The 21581-nt window shown below is 41.6% G+C and overlaps 1 protein-coding gene and 1 non-coding gene across 2 annotated transcripts in view; one reads left to right on the forward strand and one right to left on the reverse strand.

Annotated features, from left to right (window-relative positions):
* Nucleotides 1-8258: 8258 nt before the first annotated feature.
* Nucleotides 8259-8330, reverse strand: Trnat-ugu. Its single transcript has one exon. It is a non-coding gene; the product is annotated as a tRNA-Thr (tRNA).
* Nucleotides 8331-11757: 3427 nt separating this feature from the next.
* Nucleotides 11758-21581, forward strand: part of LOC6584159 (LIM/homeobox protein Lhx1) — a 63763-nt gene continuing 53939 nt past the window's right edge. The window contains exon 1 of the mRNA XM_002009781.4: nt 11758-12993. Coding sequence (XP_002009817.1) covers nt 12951-12993 — 43 coding nt within the window. The 5' untranslated portion in view covers nt 11758-12950. The remainder of the gene's footprint in view (nt 12994-21581) is intronic.

Here is a 21581-nt window from a genome sequence, read left to right on the forward strand (position 1 = left end):
CCCTCTCTTTCTCTCTATCTGTCGCTCTCTTCCTTTGCCTCTCTCTCTCTCTTTCTCTCTATCCCTCGCTCTCTCCATCTCTGGTCTTTCTTCTCTCTTTCTCTAGGTCTCTCTCCCTCCCTATCTCTTTACAAACTCATTCTCTCTCTTTCGCTCTCATACTCATTCTCCTTCTATACACTCATTCCACTCATATTATTCGTTCTTCAATACAATAGAAAATCCAGTTGAGATTTCCTAAATTTTGTAGAATAAAAATCGTTAATTCCATGCGAATTGTTTCAGCTTAAATGAACTTATTTAGTTTATGTCAGGCAGCAGAGCAAAGCGACAAGCAGCAGTATTTATGATGGCCATGGGGCTTTTGGATTTTGGTAGCCAAGATATGGCCAGGAGTGTCTGCGATGCAAAGTGACCATGGAGGACAGAGTCGAGTCTGCTGTGGCTGGAACCTTGTAACGACTTTCGCAATGACTTGCACAATGCCAATGCTTGTAAATCTGAAATATTGTCTTTGGCAGCGTGGCCCGAATCAGTGAGCAAATGGCCAAAGCCCGAGGGCAGCTGATATGTATGTGACGGTGGCCAGGGGAGGCGGGTGGGCGGTGAGGTGGACGAGCTTGAGTGGACAATGAGCTGACACTGCACACAGTTGCGATATAAAACCGAAATCGAAAAAACACACACACACACACACACATATAGAGAGTTGACTCGCCTGTGGTTCGTGCTATGCGCGTGTGTGTGTGTGTGTGGGTGCGTGTCGATGTGGGTGTGCGTGTCTGTCGGTCGCAAATCTGCCCCCGGAGCGGCATCCAAGCAGAGCAGAGTAACAGTTGCCATAGCTTTAGCCATTGCCATAGCCATAGCCATAGCCATAGCTATGGACTCACAGGACATGGGGACAAACAGGACGCAGGACACGGACACAGCCACAGCCACAGCCACTGCCACTGCCACTGCCACAGCCATAGTCATAGCTGGGCGGCTGATATTTTGTCATTTGTGTCACGTTCGCCATTCATGATGATTTCGTTCGTGATGCCTGTTCTCTCTAGCTTTCTTTCTCGCTTACGCCAGCTCACTCTCTCTCATTCTGTCTCCCTCGCGCCGCACAGCATGTGCCCTCTCGCTCTAGCCGCTGTAACTACATTTGTATCTGTAGCTGTAGCTGTAGCTGTATCTGTATCTGTGGCTGGCATTTGTGCGCCATTTTATTTATGGAATGCAGCTACTCTGTGCCCGTGTGTCCGTGTGTCTGTCCGACTGTCGGCTGTCGCCTGTCTCCGGTCTCCGGTCTCTGGTCTCTGGTCTCTGGTCTCTGGTCTTCGGTTGGCTCGCTGGATCTTATGCCCGCTCCAGTTCCGGCTCCTGCTACGTGTGTTATCCTTTGCCAGCCAGCCAGCCAGCCGCACATTCGTTTTGCCCATTTCGAATGCCGCAATAATTCTCACGTAGCCAGCTTCAGCTTCAGCTTCAGCTTCGGTTCGGCTCTGTGTAAATGTATCCACTTTCAGCGTTTTTTGTGCAAGCATAAATTTCCAGCATTTTCCCATGTTCAACACAAAAATAACAAAACAAAATAAAGGAAAAAAAAAAAAAAAATATCAGAAATAAAACAAAAAAAGTAGTATAAAGAATAATAACAAAATCCATGGAACAGAACTTACCTACATTTTTGGGTTGCTCTACGGGGAGAGCGGGACGGCAAGTGAATGAGAAGGAAAGAGATAAGCGCTGTTAGCGTCAAGCAATTTTCTATGCCAGCTCGCGAGGGTAGCTCAATGGCTATAAAACTTCAAATTCCTTGCAGCTCAAGCTAAACTCAACTGAAATCAGCGACTAATGATGAGCTAATTCCCATCAATTAATCAATTAATCAGCTTATAGACTGAGCATATTATTTCTTGTGGAGGAACTTCTTCTACAACTTGACGTTGATATCAACTGATTTATGTTTTACTTCGCACAAGGCGCGAGTACTGATTTAATGCTAATCTAAAAAGCTTAGTTAAAAGTTTAGCTTCGTTCTGCTGCCTTTCTATGAGATTTATATGACTTTTGGTATTGCTCTCTCTTTCCTTTTCATTATTTTCCTTAGCTGGTTTGCTTGCTTTATGTTTCTGTACCTTTCTTCGTCTTTGTGCACATGCTTCTCGCTTATCTGTCTCTCTTCTTCTCTTTAAATTCTTTACATTCCTTTTCCTAACCTCTTTGATTCTTTACATCGCTCTCTTTTTTCGTCCTATTTCTCTGCTTCTTTCGCTCTCTCTCTTTCCCTTCATCTATCTCATTCTCCAACACTTTATCCCTCTCTTTCTCTTTCTGTCACTCTCTCTCTCTCAATCTCTCTGGTTCTCTCTCTCTCACTCTCTCTTTCTCTCTATCCCATTTACATCCACAAATTATTTTCTATCTTAAACTCTAGTTACCACCCTCGCCATTGGCCCGCTTGCGGTTTCAGGCATCGTTTGGTTTTGCGCTGGAATAGGTAAGCTCCGTTTTTAACTGGCAACGTTGTCAAGTCCATGAGGGATTCCCATTTTATTAGCACACCAAAACTCATGAAACAAGCAAAGGGACGTGTAGTAGTTCACAATTTTCCTGACCCAACACGACTGGTTCCTCCTCCTCCTGCTCCTGCTCCTGCTCCTGCTCCACGTCCTTTAGCCCACATTTGGCATTGAGTCCAGAGTTCAGGCCGTATTGCAGTGCACGGGAAATGTATTTGACAAAATATTTTAGTTATTTACTTTTGTCCACCATAAAGGCAGCCAACTTTTAGGCTAACAAGCAGACAGCCGGAAAACCAAACATAAATCTTGTTACATTTATGTGGCTCTAACACCTTTGTCTTTTTATACGCTGAGCCCAATCGCAACTGGTGCAAGAAAAGGTATAATGCTTTGCGGCACGCGTATGTAACATAAGGAGGGAGAAGCATATGTGGGAGTTTTTCATTTACTCAGTTTCATCAGATTCCTTTAGCATAGATGTTATGTTACAAAAATCTGATGAAACTGAGTAAATTTATAAATAAATTAAATTCTTTAATCTTAATTTCCTTGAGTTTAAAAGATTTCTTATATCAATCAATTGTAACGTAACAATATTAAGTTTTATTACGTCAAAATATCTCTATTATCTCTAGCTTGAAGCAGTTATTGCAAAAGAGAGAAAGTTCCATCGATAACGAAAATCTGTGAACTTTTGATAGATTCATAAATATTTGAATTGAAAACAACTTGGGATGTCATAAATGGATTCCGATGCTTGTCATTAACTTGGTTAAAGTTGTACTCAAAATGATTTCAATATATATTTCAGTAATGGATAATGGAAATAAAATGCTCGAAATACTAAAATCATTGAATATATATAAAAATATATCAAAAGCATAAAATCAATAAGACTAATTATACATAGAATATTTTTTGATTATGTATATAAATAATAAATAAATTTAAATTTATTTATATTATATATATAAATAGGAATCTGATTCTGCGATTATTTAATTTGAGTTGAGAATTCAAAATCTTTTAGGCATTTGTTCCACATCAGTTCCGTAAATAATTCCAAGCTCTCAATTTTGACTAGGAAAAAGCGTATCTAGCAGTCGTTCATTACCGACTTGCAAGCACTTGTTTATTTTACTTTTATTTTTTGGTAATCGCAACTGTTTTGCTCATTGTTGTTGTTGCTGCTTGTTGTTGTTGGCCAAAGTGTGCAGCAGGAGCAGAGAGATGCGCGCGCTGGTCCCGACGGGGCTCTAACGGCTCTGCCCAAAAACCAAATGAAACTTTATGCATATTCAACTTTTTACATTATTCTTTGTGGCCGACGAAAAGTTGCAGTAACAACAGCAACAACAATAACAACAACAGCAATAACAACAACAACGACAACAATAGATGTTCGGACTGAATATGCGTAATAAGAGAGCCAAACTGTAGAAAATCCATTTAAGATATACATACATATATACAACTATATGTAACTATATACATATATATGTGTATATGTTTATATGTAGTGTGAGAGCCTAGTTGAGTCTTGTATTAAAGCAATGCAGCTGTAATTGCGATCTTCTCAGTGGAACTTGGATGCAGTTAAGTTCTAGAATATGTTTGGTGTTGCAACAACTTACAGCTGGCGGCAGATATGTGTAAGAGTTGAATTATTAATCGGGCAGCAGAACTGCAATGTTCTGATAACAATTTCTATTAATCCCAAATCGCTGGAGTGCGTAGAGCTTTGACAAATGAAAATCAAGTCTGCGTACCTTTTGCATATGTTGCGAAAACTGTGTCGTTCAATGAAGGCAAGGGCCATGGAGAGGGCGAAGGCAGAGGCGGCGGCGGAGGCAGAGGCGGAGGCGAAGGCGAAGGCGTTGGCTGTAAACATGGACACAATTTATGCGCAAAATGTTCACAGTTTAATTTGACAATGCATTTTGCATGCTTCACTCAGCCGATGCACAGATAGAGCTGCACAGATACTGCTGCATTTGCAGATGCACACAGATGCACACAGATACAGATACAGCTACAGATACAAAATGGCATTTGCCAAGCGAATGCAAAGTGCAGACGACGATAAGACCGAAAACTGAAGACTAAAGCTCAAAGCAGAGACACTCAAATCAAAGCCAAAAACTAGACCATAAATAACAGTCTCTGTATGGGTGTGTGTGTGTGTGTGTCCGTGTGTATCATTGGAGAGGCTGACAACGAGCAGAGCAAAGCACTGCAAGCTGGGAAAATTTGCATTTGAATTGTTGACGCAACTAAATAAATGCCAAGTCGCCATGATTCAGAAATGCTCTATCCCTTTCTCTGCTCAACCACCCCCCCCCGCCATCCTTCCCCTTCACTTGCGCCCTCTGCCTCTATCTCTCTCTCTCTTTTTGACTGCCTAAACGTAACGAAATCAAAAATCTGATCCAAAAACTTTCCAAAAATTTAAGGCTAGTGCACGAGCTTAACTGACTGCAGGAGGGGCGTGGCATGTGCAGGGTGTAGGAGGGACGTGTGCCGCACTAGCTAACTGTGTACATGGATAGATATGCTCGAGGTAGAGGCGTGATGGGCGGGGCCATGCATGTCACAAAACTTGGAATGAATGACGTTACGTGAAGTTGACAACATGTCAAAATGGAGAAAAGATACCGTAAATGGACAGACAGGAATGGGCAGCAGCAAGGGCCGGCAGGGGGCGGCAAGGGCCTGTAAAAGTTACCCACGGCGATGGGGGGGGGGGAGCAAGTTGCAAACAAGTGACATTTATGTTGCCAAAACAAATAACAAAGCGCTGCGGTAACTGCATGAGCTAGAGTGTGTGTGTGTGTGTCTCGCTCTCTCTGCGTGTGTGTGTGTTAGTGTGTGTGTGTTAGTGTGTGTGTGTGTGTGTGTGTGTGTCAGTGCGGGCGTGCTGTTGTGCCACATTTTGTGGCACGTGAGGGGCAGCGCTCTCGCTCGCTGGCTAAATCAGAAATCGCAAATATTAGAATAAAGTCTGTGCCATGTGCGAGCGAGACGCAAACAGAGACAAGACACACATGTGCAGCTGTTGCAGCCATATCAGTGCAATGCCGACACACACACACACACACACACACACTCACACAGACATTGGCGAGCCATTGTGTGCAGCTCACACACGAAGCTAAGAACGGAGCTCAAATCTCAGGAAAAAGTATTTTCCGCAACAAACAAGCAAAAGTGACACACAACAGCAGCTTATTGTTGTTGTTGTTGTTGTTGTTGTCGTCGTTGTTGTTGCAGCTATTGTCATTGTTGCTGCAACTCTTATGGCGCCAAGCAGTCAACGCTAGGCGTGGCACTTGCGCACCGCCCACACAGCGACAACGCTCTCAACTGTTAGCCAGGCTTTGATTTGGTTCTAAATACCCAATAAATTGACTGTAATAAAGCGGGTATATTATTTTCTTTTAATTATATATATATTTTTGGTATTTTTTAACCTGTTAATATTATAAATATGCCTTGAATATATGTAAAATTTTTATTTTTGAAGATATAAAAAATTCAAAATTCTGAAAAATAAATTTAATTTAATTTGTAATTTATTAAATATTTGTTATTAATAAACATAGTCAACATAAACTCATTATCCATGACAATCCAAACATATAGAGTAATCATATTGGCTACAGGGTATCTTGTGGTCGTCGACTCTTGCGCCTTCCATTTCTTTCCTTCAGTCTCTATTGTTGTTGCTGCAGTCGCAGGAGTTGCTTTTGTCGTCGCATTGTTGTTGTTGGTCGCTTTGCGTCGCATCGTCGGTCGCTCGCCATGCCCCACCCTCTGCCCCCCTTTCTCCCCCTTTACATTGGTGGGGCAGGTGGTGCTGGCCCGGGGGAGGCGAAGGGCGTTGCGCGCGTGTGTTTGCATATCTGAGCTCTGCGATCGCCAAGTGTTGTCCTAGTCGTGGTCGTCCTGCCATTGGGGCTGTCCCTTAGCCAGCGGAACCAGAGAAAGAGAGAGAGAGAGAGTGAGAGAAAGAGAGAGAGCAAATGGTGGGTCGTGGGCGTGGGCGTGGGCGTGGGGCACTGGCACTTGACTCCTGGTCGCTGCCATGTCTCGGCTACACTCGCCTCCTTTTTGTTTGCCTCGTGCCTCGCGTCGCCAGAGCCAAAAGTTTATGGAGCGTCGCGGCTTTTGTTTCGCTGCTTTAGCTATTGCGGTTATCCTTGTTGTTTGTTGTTGTTGTGAATGTTGTTGTTGCCATCGAAGTGCCGTTTACAGTGGGCGTGGTGCTGTCGCTGACGCTGTTGCTGTTGCTGGCCATATCAAGCAGTTGGCCAACATTTTCTTGCTACTCGTTTTCGTCTGCTCCAGCGATTTTTGATAACTGACATTTGTTTGGCGTCCGTCCGCCACGGCTACAACAAATGGCGCCGCAAGGTGAGCACCACCAGCACCACCAAAACTAATATTCCGCTAGCCAAACCATTTGAATGTGCAGCAAACAGATTGCCAGCCCGATACGCGGAACTGGAGCAGCTGCGCCCAAGTTTGCTCAGATTAGAGCTCGGCTCACAGAAAACCCAGAGACAAGTGCTGAGGGGAGCTGGAGCTGCAGTCTTTGCACTGTTCTACAGTTACATAAAGCCAGTTAGCTCAACATATCAGAGCTTAACTATGGTAGAAAAAGCAAGTGAATAAAAAAAAAAAAAAAAAAAAACAATACTCGTAGATAAATTGTTAAGATATTCAATGTTTGTTTTCCAATATATTTTTGTTTGGTAATTAATATTTTGATGGATTTATGATTCGTTCAACAAGCAAGCCAAATAAATATGAATCATTATTTGATCCCTGTGACACTTCAACTCAATGGGAATCAAACAAATGCGCTTAAATACCAAATTTATTCGACTCTGGGCAACATTTTTATCATGATATATGGCCAAACGTCCCCAAGTCAATAAGTCAGTGAAATATTAAAATAAAAATACAATAAATTGAGAAGATTAAAAGAAAAACTATGTTTGCAAGTTAAAATAGCTAACGAAGGAGACTCATTGATCATTGATCAGGATGTAACTGAAGAAACTTTGGAGTGCTTAGGCACAACAACTTAAGATCTGCAGTAATATTTAAAATTGAATTTAACTGAATATTCTGAGTTCCTATTTTAAATGGATATTTATCAAACTAAAAAAAAATTTATCAAAGTAAATTTATAAATTTCGTAATTAGATTAGTTTACTAATATATAATATATAAGATTAGATTACTAATATATAAGAATAAGAAAGCGATTATCTCATAAGGATGATATATAAGAATATATCAAGAGATAAGAATCAAGAGTCGAGTCTAGTTTTTGTACTCACTCATATGTCTATAGCTACTGGGGGCGTGGCAAGCGGGATTAAAATATATAGCGTATAGAAAGCAAGCCAGAGCTTTAGAAACTATATTTAAGTACTCAAATATTATTATTATTATTATTATTATTATTATTATTATTATTATTATTATCATTATTTTTATATATCAGGTATTCATAATGTGGTGTAGCATAATAGAGAAAATTTTCCCCACTTTTATTATTAGTTATTTTAATCATGAAAAGTTTTCATTAGTGTGTGAAATACAACCTTAAAAGTGTTGAATATATTAATAATCAATTGCGTCATTTTAAGAAAATCGAAATATTTTTGTTAGTTTAGCTGTTAATATAAAAGTAAAAAATTAATAAACATTTATCAGAACTTTTAAAAAGATTGCCCCCTGTGAGGATTGAACTCACGACCCCTGGTTTACAAGACCAGTGCTCTGCCACTGAGCTAAAGAGGCGAACGGGGGATGTGCGTCAGACAACTCACATCATATAAAGAGAGTGCTCACCTCTATAATTGACTTTCATTCGACACCTAAATTTGGGTTAAATATTTATTTATTTATTTCTTTTTATTTTTTTTTTTTATTTTATTAGTTATTTTAACAAACTTAACTGTGTTTTCGTGTTTGAACAGTTGTGCTGCTAGTCGAAGCGGGAATTCCTCTGTTGAATGCTTTCTAGGTATTCAGTCGTTGAGTGGCGTTGCCGGCTCTTGATCCAAATTTATAAAAGTAAATTTACAAATTTCTTAATTGGATTTCTTAAATATGAATAAGAAAGCGAGTACCTCATAACGATGATATATTCTTGATAAGAATCAAGAGTCAAGCCAGGAGTCAATCTAGGTTTTGTACTCACTCACATGTCTGTAGCTACTGAGGGCGTGGCAAGCGGGATTAAAATTTATAGCGTATAGAGAGCAAGCCAGAAACTTTAGAAAGCAAGCCAGAGCTGTAGAAATGATATCTAAGTACTTAAATATTATTATATATCAGGTGTTCATAAGGTGGTGTAGCATCATAGAGAATTTTCCCCACTTTCATATAAATTTAAATTTATTTATAAGATATCCATATTTACACCATATTTTGAATTTGGCAAATGTGCAAATTATTTTTAAGCATCAGAAAAAAATAACAATAAATAAATAAAACAATAAATTTGATTTTTTTAAAAGTCCTTCTTCTTCTTCTTCTTCTTAAAGTGTATAAGAGTATATCTCAAATACTTTCCGAGTTGTGTTGATCAAAATTGGTATAAATATTTTGCAAAGTTATTTAGTAATAGGGAGTATTTCGGTCGCCCTGCTCCATGCTCCAGGAAGTGTTTCAAATCAGCTTAGCACTAACTTCCGGGTATCTCCGAGTTCGATTGAGAATGGAATACAGCTTGTTATACCAGCGATAGATTTTTAGAAAAGGCAAAGCTTAGGCATTAGCCAATAACTTAAGTTACACTAATATCTCTAATCGCGCCTCGATAACACTTTCGAATATAGCGAATTGCTTAACAGCAACAACAACAACAATGGCAACATCAACAGGAGCAACAGCAACAACAATTTAGCATTAAATGGCAACAGCTGACAGGCGCAGGATTCGTGACACGCGTTGCGTGTATCGTGAGTGGGCGGCAGTGTGGGCAGGGAGGGGCGGGCGGTACGCGAGTAAGTCGGCCAACTGCAACGGGCAAGGACATTGACAAGTGAAACATCAGACAAATGAGCGCGCGCGGTCTAAACACTAAAGCGCCAATACACACACACACACACACACACACACACGCATGTACACAGTGAGAAACAAACACATACGCTGAATGGCAGACAGACGTGCTCAATGTGGCGCAGGACCAGGACAAGTAGAGGCAGCCAAGCACTTCACAGCTTAACACCCTAATGTGCAATATTTTTGACTCACACACACACACACACACTCTCAGACACACAGACAGATATACGCAAACACACAAAGCAAATGTATAAAAAGGAAATACAGAAGGCTGGCAAAGTCGCTCCCGCTTCCGCTCACGTTCCATCCCCACCCACTCAACATGCCCCAGCTGTCGAAGGCGAAGGCGCGACTGCGTTGCCAGCAGCAGCAGCAGCAGCAGCAGCACTCGCATCAGCGGCAACATCAGCATCAGCATCAGGCTTCAGCGGCAGCCGCCAAGCGCCACTCAGTCAGGCAGGCAGCGCTTCGCTCTGCGTCCCGCAACTGTAGCAGCAGCAGCAGCAGCAGCAGCGACAGCAGCACCAAACGACAATGGCGTTCACACGCACGCAAACACACTCACACTCACACACACACACACATACAGCGAAAGATAGCGGGCGCCACCCACTGGCCAACAACAAAGCTCATTCACTCGCTCACTCACTCTCAGTCGCACTAGTGCCGGCTCGCTCGCACACTCACTCTCGCTCTCCTCGGGAGTGTCAAGCAGCTGCTGCTGCTTCTTCTTTCCCTATTTGAAGTTTGGCATTTTTTTTGCAGTTTTTCGTGAATTTTTTTAAGGTTTTATTTTTGTTGCTTTATTTTCCTTTTTTTTTTTTTTTTTTGCCCATTTTTTATTGCGCTTGATCTTTGGCTTATTACCATGTCACGTTGAATGCGAACTGCGAACGCTGCCGGAATACCAAATATACACGCACACACACAAAGACACACTTCTATATACATACATATATACGCCTGTGTTGTGTTTTCTTTTTTTTCCAATTCTTTTTTTTTTTTTGTGCTCCAATGCGTTAAAACGCCAAAGGGGCGTTGAATTTTTCTGCTTTTCTGCTGCTCCTGGCTTTGACAACGCTAACGACAAGACTCTGGCGGTGGCAGCAGAGCCTGCTGTTGTAATTGTTGTTCTTGTTGTTGCTGTTGTTGTTGCTGTTGCTTAAACTTGGGCTTTAAGAAGCTACGGCTTCGTCTTGCCAATGCAAAGTTAGCGCAAGCACAGAGCAAAAGTAGAAATGCAAAAGAACAAAAAGAAAAAAAAAAAAAAAAACTAACACACACACACATACACAAACAAGTAAGAAAAGTTGCGACCAACAGTTGACAGTCCAAAAGCATTTGACATTTTACCTTGGCAAGGCAACAACTCACACACAGGCATACGCACACACAGAGACAACAAGCACACACTCACACTTGCACGCACAGGCACACACATGTGCACAGACAGAGAGACAGAAACGTGAACGTGACTGTAACAACAAGAGCAAAAGCGCCAAATGTCACATTGAAAAATGCCATTGGTTCGACAAACTTTCTGCCCCAACCAGCAACGGCAACGGCAACGGCAGCGGCAACAGTGACAACAACAACAATCGAATGCCTGGCAGAGAGGATGCGCAGCAGCTGCGACAGCGACAGCGACAGCAGCAACGGCGGCGATATGCGAACGCCTCTGCCATGAAACCGAAACCGAAACCAGTTGCTTAGCAACGCCCCCTTCTAACCGCAAACGACGACGTCGACAGCAGCAGCAGCAGCAGCAGCAACGGCAACGGCAACGGCAACAGCACAGCAGCACACCAGCAACAGCAGCAACAGCACAGCAGCAACAGCAACAGCAACTGTCGCCGCAGCCGATGCCGATGACTGCGACAAATGTCAGCAACAGACTCCATTGCTATTTTTGCAGCAATACTGCGTACCAGCTAGTTGTCTCGCTCTGGCGCAGGCAGCTGCATGCGCAGGGGAAATTGTTTGCCATTGAGCAGGCCGCGTGTGTGTGCGTGCGTCTGTGTGAGTGAGCGCGCATGCGATTCGTACACGAGCCGCACTCAGAAGGGGTAGGACAGACGCGAGCAACAGCAACGGCAGCAACAGCAGCAGCATCAGGTATCGGGCTCGGGTACCGGTTCAGTTTGTGTTTGGCTGTGTTTCGCCTTCGCATTGCCATTCGCTCGCGCTCGCTCTGCCGCCGCCGTCGTCGTCGTCGTCGTCGTCGCCGCCGTCGCTGTCGACGCAGCGAGTTCTCGGTCTGTTCGCCTCGTTGCTATTGCTGCCCGTTGTTGCCGTCGCCGTTTTCAGTTTTTGTTTGACGTTCGCGTGGTGCGCTCGCATGTTGCGGCCCGTTATCGTAATCGACATCGATACGTACCGTTACCGTTACCGTTGACGTTGCCATTGCCATTACCATTACCGTGGCCGTTGTCGTTGCCGTTATCGTTGCCTCTGCCGTTCTTTCGCAAGACGTTGCCAAAAAGAACAAAATAAATAAATAAATAAATAAAACGAAAACATCAACAAAATAATCAACAAAAAGCCGTGCAACCGAACACAACAGCAACAACAACAACAACAACAAGAAGCCAAATTTGTTAAACAGCTGTTCTCTGGCACTCTCTCTTCTTCTTGTTTCGCTGCCCCAACTGCTGCCCCGTCGCGTTGCGCGTCCCTACCAAGCGTCGCGTTGCGTTTCGATGCGATTCGATTTTTTTTCGAGCACACAAGAATTTGTTGCCCAAGTTTTTTTCAAGTGAGTTACTTGCCAAGGAATACAACAACAACAACAAGAAAAAGCTTCGCCTGCAAAAGAAAGTGCCAAGTGGATTACAACAACAACATCAACTACAACAACAACAAGAAGAAGAAGTTTAACAACATACACAAATCAAAACAACGACAACAACAACAACAACAACAAATAAATATCAGCTGCCAGCTGTCGCGTGTTTTGCCGCCGGCATTAAACACAACACAACAACAAACACACACGTGCTCCACACATCTCGCGCGCTCTCTCCCACACACTCTCCCTCTCTCTTTATCGCTCTGTCCTTTGGTATCCACCTCTCTCTCTCTCTCTGTCTCCACTGGTCGCGCCCGCATCCGCATTTACGCTCAGCCCCGTGTGTGAGTGTGTGTGCGCGTTCGTCGCGTCAGTGCGTGTGTGTGCGTGTCATTATCAGCGTGACCATTATCATCTCGCCCCCCAGCCTCGATATATTCGATAACAAAATTCTCACCGAGGCATCCAAAGCGCCCCTCAGGGCTGTCGCGCTGGCGTCATTTCTGGGCGACGGTTTTGCCGCCCTCGGTAGCCGAGCACCACCCGTCAAGGATCTAATGGCATTTGGTGCGGTCCTCCACACAAATCAGCACAACATAGGTAAGTAACACAGATCCGATCAGACCTTGATCCTAAGGGCGTAATCTCAAATGAGGCGCCCCAAGGCTTCAAATGCCCCAATTACCCAAACGCATGCGCAATGAACTTGCCAAAAAGATCTGCAGCAAAGCTGACTAAAAAGTTTGTTCATAGCCAGAATGATATTCAGAGTTTTTGAGTAATTGTCGATCAGTGATCCATAATGAAAATAAAATGATCTCTACTCATACAATCGGGATTATATAAAGGCTGAGCAAATAGAGAGATCCAAGAGCTGATCGAGCTCTACCAAAAGATCAGCAAAGATTTAGGATACCTAGGATACATTTAGCCAATTATCTAGCTGTGTATTGAGTTAAATATTCTCTAAATATTTAATCTCAATTTTCAAGTTCCTTAAGCTTTCTTATATTAAGAAAATATCTAGCAACGATTCAATTTCTCTATAAAAATTTTTCGCAAATTTTGATTGTGATAAGCTAATCGAGTGGGACTTCAATTCAATTTACGTTCTTTATAGAGGAGTCTAATAATATATATAATGTATCTTATATATATTTCAGTTTAGGCAAAAATTTGGTTTATCGTATATAAATAAAAATAAAAATAATTTAAAAATATAAAGATATTAAAAAAAAAATATATAATAAAATATATCATTCTTGCCACAATGTACTATGGATCTATAGTACTATAGGATTTCGTGTTCGAATATCTAAAGACTTACAAATCTAAATGTTGTATTTTAAAGTAGAGAATATATAGTTTACTTAGAATTTTGTATACATATAACTAAAAAATTCTTTGTATGTCGTTTCATTTAGTTAAACATAAATAATAAGTTCTCGAAATTAAGTTTGTTTTGCATTAGGGATTTGTGCTTAAATTTTTTGTTTCATTTTTGAATTTGTAGAAATTTCGCGTTTACAAATTGTTGCTTCACGAGCATTAACTATGTGGAGTGGGCGAGGGGGCGAGGGGGCGAGGGGGCCGCACATGGGTTAAGATTGTGATTTGGCTGGACAGGAAAAGTTTCTCTCGTCGGCTTTGGGTTAAGCATGAAGCAAAGTTTTGCACTTTTGAACTTGCTGCAGGGTCGGGTATCACACCAACCCCAAACCCAATACTGGACTCTTCTAACTACTGTTGCTGTTGTTGTTGTTGTTGCTGCTGCTGCCTACCTCTTCCCCCTCTCCCTCTGCTCCTTCTGATTCTTCCACTACTTCTTCTTGTTCCTGGTTTGCGCCCATTTTGTGCGCCTTTGCACAAGTTTTTTGTGTGCGGCGGGCTAAAAAGTTTGCTGCGACTTGTCAAAAAGTTTTCTTGTTGTTGCCACTGCTGGTTGTTGTTGCTGCTTGCTGGTTGTTTGTTGGTTGTTGTTTGTTGTAGTTTGTTTGACTGTTTTGCCTTTGTTTTATTTCATTTGCTCTCATGTCAAATTTTCACTTTTGCTGACTGTTTAATGTCAGCCCAAAACTTTGCATTTTGTTACCCAGTTGACAGCATTTGCTGTTGCTGTTGCTGCTGCTGCTGTTGCTGCTGCTGCTGCTGTCGCTTCTGTTATTTTTTGTTCTCTTTGTCCAAGTGGCCAACAAATCGCGTCAACAAATTTGTAAACCTGCTGATTTGTGCATGCACTTCACCAAATGGGACTCAAAGCGGCCCATAAAACTGCCGACTTGCAGCTGGCAACTTGCTGCTGCTGCTGCTGCTGCTGCTGTAGCTGCTGCTGGTTGCAACTTGGCAACTTGGCAACTTGGCAACTGCCAACTGACGACTCATAAATTGCTCGGCTCGCTCGGACAGCCGCTGCACCGAGTGTGCGACGGGAGTGCTAGGCGTGCCTCAAAAAGGGGGGCAACAGAAGTCAAAAGTCAAAGCTGTCAACGGCACTGAGATGCGACGCAACGGGCCACAGAGATGGGGCACACACATAGAACAAAGCGCACGGCCCAAAGAGCCATAAAACATTTGCAACCTTTTTGCCTCTGCTTCTTCTTGTTCGTTCTGTTGTATCTTGTGGTTGCATCTTTTCAATTTTGTTGTTGCCGTTGCACAGCAGCAGCAGCAACAGCAGCAGCGGCAGCGGCAACAAAAGCGCAGCAACGCCTATAACAAAGTTCGCCTGCTGTTCATCAACATTTATGACTGTTCCGAGTTGATGATGACGATCATCATCATCATCATCATCATCATGTGGAGCCTAGCTGGCTGACTAACTGCCTGGAAGCCTCAAGCTGCCACAGGCAACAATATTTGCTGTTGCTGCTGTTGCAATAGCAATTGCTGCTGCTGCTGCTGCTGCTGTGGCTGCTGCTGTTGCTGCCACCTTCGCCTGATCTTCTGGTCAACGTTAGCGCAGTTCCAAGTACGTCAACATTTTTTATGCGCCATTTTCTTCATCATTTTTACGGTCAACAGTTGCTCAAGTCAGTTTACGAGCCGCGCCAACAGCAGCAGCAGCAGCAGCAACAGCAGCAGCAACATGAACGGCAGCAACATCGACGGCAGCAACTATTCTTGAATAGACAAAAAGTTGTCAGTCTTAAGTCGATTCTATGGCCATTTTTTGCTCAGCCCCTTTGATTTATTGGGCAAAAAGCGTAGCCGGCAGCCGGCTGCTGCGTTTAGCCTCAAGAATTGCGCATTTCATGTTTGGCTATGCATTCTGTCACCGCCGCCACCGCCCCAAATAGGTGTGGCAAGCAGCTATAAATTATGAAGCATAATGAGCCGTTGAGATGCATAAGAAAACAAAAAGTAACGCAACAGCAAGAGGAAAGAGAGGAGAGCAGCCCACTGGGTGGCCGCCACAATTTGTGGGCAGTTAGTTGGACAAACAGCAAAAAGTCGAGTGCTTAAATGCCCTTCGAACTGAATTATCTGCAGGCTAACTGCGATACATCTGCATGCACATGTGGATATCTGTATAAAGTGCCAAACGGCGTAAATTATGCAGCAGCCCTAAAGTAGCTGAACGGACACGCGACAAATAGCCACGGCTAGGGCAAAGTTCTGGGAATTCGCGAGAACAAATTGTGCGCCAAAGTCGCTGCCTTAATTGTTCCCGGAACGATCGCAGTCAAATGTCAATCAAATCGAATTAATTGCCCTGTTGACATTGAGATGAAAAGATTGAAGTCACCTCAAAATAGTTGATGCCGCTTCCAGTCTAAATCTCACTTTGATGTGCCTTTCATCTAGCTGCAAAGAGTCCAGCTGCCTCCAAAGGAATCACAGCTTTGCACAGTCGACATGGAAGAAGAAGAATTTGGAATGCCACTCATAATATTTATAGCTATTGAATATAGCTTTTCTTTTCTACTCCACTTTTCTTTTTTCTATATTTCATTTGTAATTAGATGCCTATGCACAATAATTATATGAAATTAAAATTGTGTATTTATATAAAACAAATATATGATTATATTAAAGACAACAAATTGTATATTAAATATATAAATCGAATCTGATAAATAGCGAGTCGTTTCTTAGCCATCAGAAGGCAATTTTCGTACTTCCAAGCAAAGAAAATTCTGTTTTTAATCCGAGTCCTCAAATCATAAAATAATAAAAAAAAAAAATAAATAAAAAAATTAATTCAATGAAAACTATTAGCAAATGAAATCAATTAGAAATGTCAACATTTAAAATAACAAAAAACATTTTTAAAAATTCAAACAATTAGATTTCCCAGATTTCCTATTTTCAATTCGTTCAGGATATAAAAATATGTAGCAAAGTATTAAATATATAAAATATGTCAACATTTAAAAATGAATTTCAAATTGAGATATGAAATGAAAGAAAGAAAGAATAATAAAAAATATTAAAGTAAATTAAAAATTAAAAATGAGATTTCAAAAATTAAATTACAAAACTAATAATGTGTTACATAATAAAAATAAAAATAATACTACTAAAATTATATAACAATAATTTTATTAAATCATATACTACATAATACATTTTAAAAATTGTATAACATTGAGAAATAGAATAGATTTTGTAAAAGTAATAATTTAAGATTTTAAAAAATAAATAAATACAACTAAATTAAAATTGCTGAGTTAAAAACCAAATTAAGTTTAGATTTAGGTATTTTGGTTGCTTTACCAAATTTGTGTTTTTTTTATCAGTTTTATTTTCAAGTCAAATCAAATTTAGCTCGTATTACTAAACTAAAATGTTTTAGGAATGCCAAATTGGAATATATTAAAAGTACAAACATATACACATAGATATATGTCGGTACATATCTACAAAGACTGGCAATCAAGTCGATCACATTTATATATATATATATATATTTCTCTATCTCTCTCTCTCTCTCTCTCTCTCTCTCTCGGCTGAAATGACAGATTGTCTTCTTGATGCCAAATGTCATAATACGAACGCGAAATTAGTTTAGATTTGAGCGTTCGTAATGAAACTCGTTTCGGGCTGAGCTGAAATGCAAAGCAGATACTGCAGCATATATGTGTATGTACTACTATAGCTAATGATAGCGCTGGCATTATAAATCATGGCTGCTCGCCCGATGGCTGCTATAGGGTAGCGAATGGCTGCCGATCTCTGGCATATTACAGATCTGAGACGCTGCCGAAAGCTGGCCAAAGTACAAATTATTTGACGGCCGTCAGGAATTGAATACTTATCGCTAGCTGTCTCCGAAACTCGGCGACTCGTCGCTTCCCGTCCCATCCCGTCCCGTCCCGCCCCTTTCCGCTCCCTGGCTGACCCGATATGCAAGTTATGGGCCCCCAACTGTTGGGAACTTTTCCATTTTGTGCAGAACGCTTGGGCCAGGACGGTGCGGTACAGGCCGCGAGCGGTGGGGCTTGGCCTGGCCTATGCCACGACACGGCCACATAGGACGTTGCTTTGGGGCCAACGTCGTCGCCTGTCTGACAGTCTATATATATGTATATATATATATATATATATCTTTTTTTGGTATTTGCAGTTTAGCTTGAAGCTGAAATAGTAATTCACATTGAATGGCTTCGGTGGTGCGACTGCTGCTGCGTCTGTTCTCGTTTCGGTGCTGCTTCGTGGCTCTTTTATGATTTCTTTGCCGTTTTACGATTATTTTAGAGCTGTCAATAGTCAACGTGTGAGATAATTTATACGCCATAAATTTCAGTGCAAGCACAACTTGAGCTCGACTTCGCGTAGAACAACAACAACAACAACAACAATAATAATGAAAAAAAAACAACAAAAAACGCAGGCAGCTTTTTTTTTTTTTAGCGGAAAGTCCACGAATGGATTCACTAGCTGAGGCTGAGGCTGAGACTGGAGCAGGGGCAGGGGCAGGGGGCAGGGGGCAGTGGCTGCTGTCGACATCATCAACAGGTTCTATTGCGCTTTTTTATAAGTTATTGTTGTCGTGGTTGTTGTTGTCTGTGACCATTTCGACTGGTCCACAATTCATTTGTGTGGCTTATCGCCTTTTTGGCTTGATTTACAGCCCCGGCAATACCAACAACAGCAACAACATTAAATGCACTCAACAGGTTGTTTAACACTTGACACGGGACATTGGGAGCCATAAACCGAGCAACCGAAACAGACTTTGAAGTAAATAAATATATTTTCGAGAACTAACCTAAAACACAGAAATTAGAAGTCCATAAAAAAAAAAAACAACAAAGTTGATTTAGTTTTTCGCTTTCCTTAATTAGAGCTCAACAATGAGCAGCTGGCAACTGTTGTTGTTGTTGTTGTTGTCATTTCGCTTGTTTCTACTATTATTCTATTTTTCTATTTTTTCCCATTTCGTTTTCTTGTTAGGAGTTTATTCATTTAAAATTTCGCTTCCGCCATAGCTGAAACGGTAGCCAAAGCCTCAGGAATTGATTTATAACCAAGTGATTCGCCAAAGCAGAGAGACAGAGAACAGCAACAACAACAGCAACAACAACTATTGCCCATAAACAATAAAAACAACCAATAAAACGAACAACAATTTGTAGCGAGTTCCCAATTGAGCCACTTGACGCGCTCTCACGCAGCCGCAGCCGCCGTAGGGGGTGTGTGGGACGGAGGAGGGGGGGACGTGGGCAGAGGGGGTGTGGTAATGAACTTTAACCCGCAAGTTGCAAGTCCAAGTCAGGACAGCGTCGACTGGGCCTGGCCTCTGCCCCCGCCCAGGTTGCCCGTCTTGCGAGTTGTCTTCGGTTCGGTCGTTCGTTCGTTCGCTCGTTCGGCTGGAACCAACCAAGCCCAAAGAAAAACGATCGCGGCGCAGATGACCGCAGCTAAATGCGATTAGTTCCGAGTGCTCCGACAGCAGCCGCAGCCGCAGCCACAGCCGTAGTCCCAGTCCCAGTTCCAGTCGTAGTCAAGGCAGCAGCGACTGCAATAGCCACCCGACAAAGTTGTTCAAAACGATATAATCCTTACTTAATTGGTGAAACATGCTGTGAAAAGTTTGCAGATTACAGAGGGAGATGCAGAAAACACAAGATGATAAATAGAGAGAGGAACAGAGGTAGAGAGAGAGAGATAGAGAAAGATAGAGAGAGAGAGAGAGAGAGAGACGGTTGTATTGAGTGTGATCTTAAGAACAGTTTGTTAAATATAGCTAGAGAGAAAGAGAGAAAGAACGAGGGTATAAGACAAGTACGGCAGTATTGCTAAAATAATATTGATGCAAAGTATTCAATATATATGGAGTTAATCTTTATAGATAGAAGTAAATATATAGATATACAGCCGAGTCCCAATAATTCAAAATGACAAGCAATCAGTTTTTTTTTTTTTTCTTTTTTGTCGATTAACATAGAAAATCAAACTATCGAGAATTATTGAAAACGAATTTTTTCAAGAGGATAGCATTTTTTTTTTTTTTTTCGATTTATAGTGATTTGCGATTTAGCTTGGTACAAATTGTCAATGAACGATTCTATTCTAATTTGCTAATGCTAAAGCCTAAAAATCAGTAATAAATATTTATATCAGATTTTAAATATGTTTTAAGGAATATCTAAAAAATGGCATCTGTATGACTTATGGATCAAAATATGTATACATTCCTCTGTTCTAGTGGACAAGCTTTAGAGAACTTCAACAAATGCAAAAAGATATATTCATATATATAATATAGATACTCATCTACATATATCGATATTCATATACAACAAATCTTCATAATAAAAGAGTTAAAATAAATTCAGTTCTCCCACGACAAGCTCCACTTGATACAAATTGACAATTTTGCGTGGTGCTCCTATTAGGTTGAATATATATTTATTTTCCTTTATTTTCGGTGTGTAGCACTCTCTCACCCTCTCCTTCTCTCACTCTCTCTCTCTGTCTGTGTGTGCAGCAAGTGAAGCATTGCAGACGGTGCGGGCGTCCCTGTGAACCGGGTCTATATCATCAATAACCGAAAAACGCTCAACATAATGATGCGTGTAATGTTGCTGCTGTCGCTGGTTGTCGATCGCAGCGGCAGCAACAGCAACAACAGCAACAACAGCAACGACAACAACAACAACATCAGCAGCAGCAGCAGCAACAACAGAAACAACAACAACTGCAATAGCAACACCTTCGCAGTGTGTCTCCATCTTCATCTGAATAACTTTAGCTCGGTTCTCGCTTTGCTGGTTTTCAACATTTGTTGAAGATCTCGGGGCAATCGGCTCTCGCCGCCTTTTGTTCGCCGCTTCGATCTCAATGAGCGGCAATTTGTTATGCGTTTTTATTGTGCGTTTATTAATTTGATTATGGCTGCATTATAAACTTGGCGGCAAATGGTATTTATAGGCATTCGCTGCCTGCACGACGTCCCATGTTGCCGTTGTTGTTGACACGCCGCACAGCAACATGTTGCAGGCGCCCTCTCATCACCAGCAACAGCAACAGCAGCAGCAACAACAACCAACAACAACAGCAACAACTGAAGGCACGTTTTTACTTTTTAATACTCATATGCAAATTAATTAATCAAAGTCGCGCGCATACACGTGTCGCGCCTGTTGCTCGTTTTTGTTGCTGTTGTTGTTGTTTTTGTTGTTGTTTTTGTTGTTGTTGCCAAATCATTTGCGGCAAAACTTCAAAACGCAGCACAAACCACACGAAAATAACTATATATATGTATATGAATATATCTTTAGCTACACACACACACACACATACATATTTGCATACATGTGTGTATTTGTATTGAAAGAAGAAGCAGCGGGCGGCAATGCCGTCGTCATTACCGAAGAGCAGCGTAAACGTGAAATTTGTTTGGCAACGAACCATAGCGAATTGCAACGCAACGTTTGCCTAACCCAAATCGAACCGAACCGAGTCCAAACCGAACCGAACCAAACCAAACTGACTCAATCTCCAACACAGAATCAAATTGATTTCAGCATTGAACTTCGGCTTAGTCAGCCATATATTCCATTTATTAATGTGAAGTCGAAACTAACTTAGACTTAAATATTGGCTATATATATCCTACTTATGTTATATATCATGTATCATAAGCAACTATTGAGAATTTATTGTAAATTTTCATACCTTGAATCTTCAACAGCATAAAATGTGTTTGTGTAAATGTATGTAACAGGCAGAAGGAGGCGTGG

This window comes from Drosophila mojavensis, unplaced genomic scaffold, assembly GCF_018153725.1.
Source record: "Drosophila mojavensis isolate 15081-1352.22 unplaced genomic scaffold, ASM1815372v1 contig_136, whole genome shotgun sequence".
NCBI lineage: Eukaryota > Metazoa > Arthropoda > Insecta > Diptera > Drosophilidae > Drosophila > Drosophila mojavensis.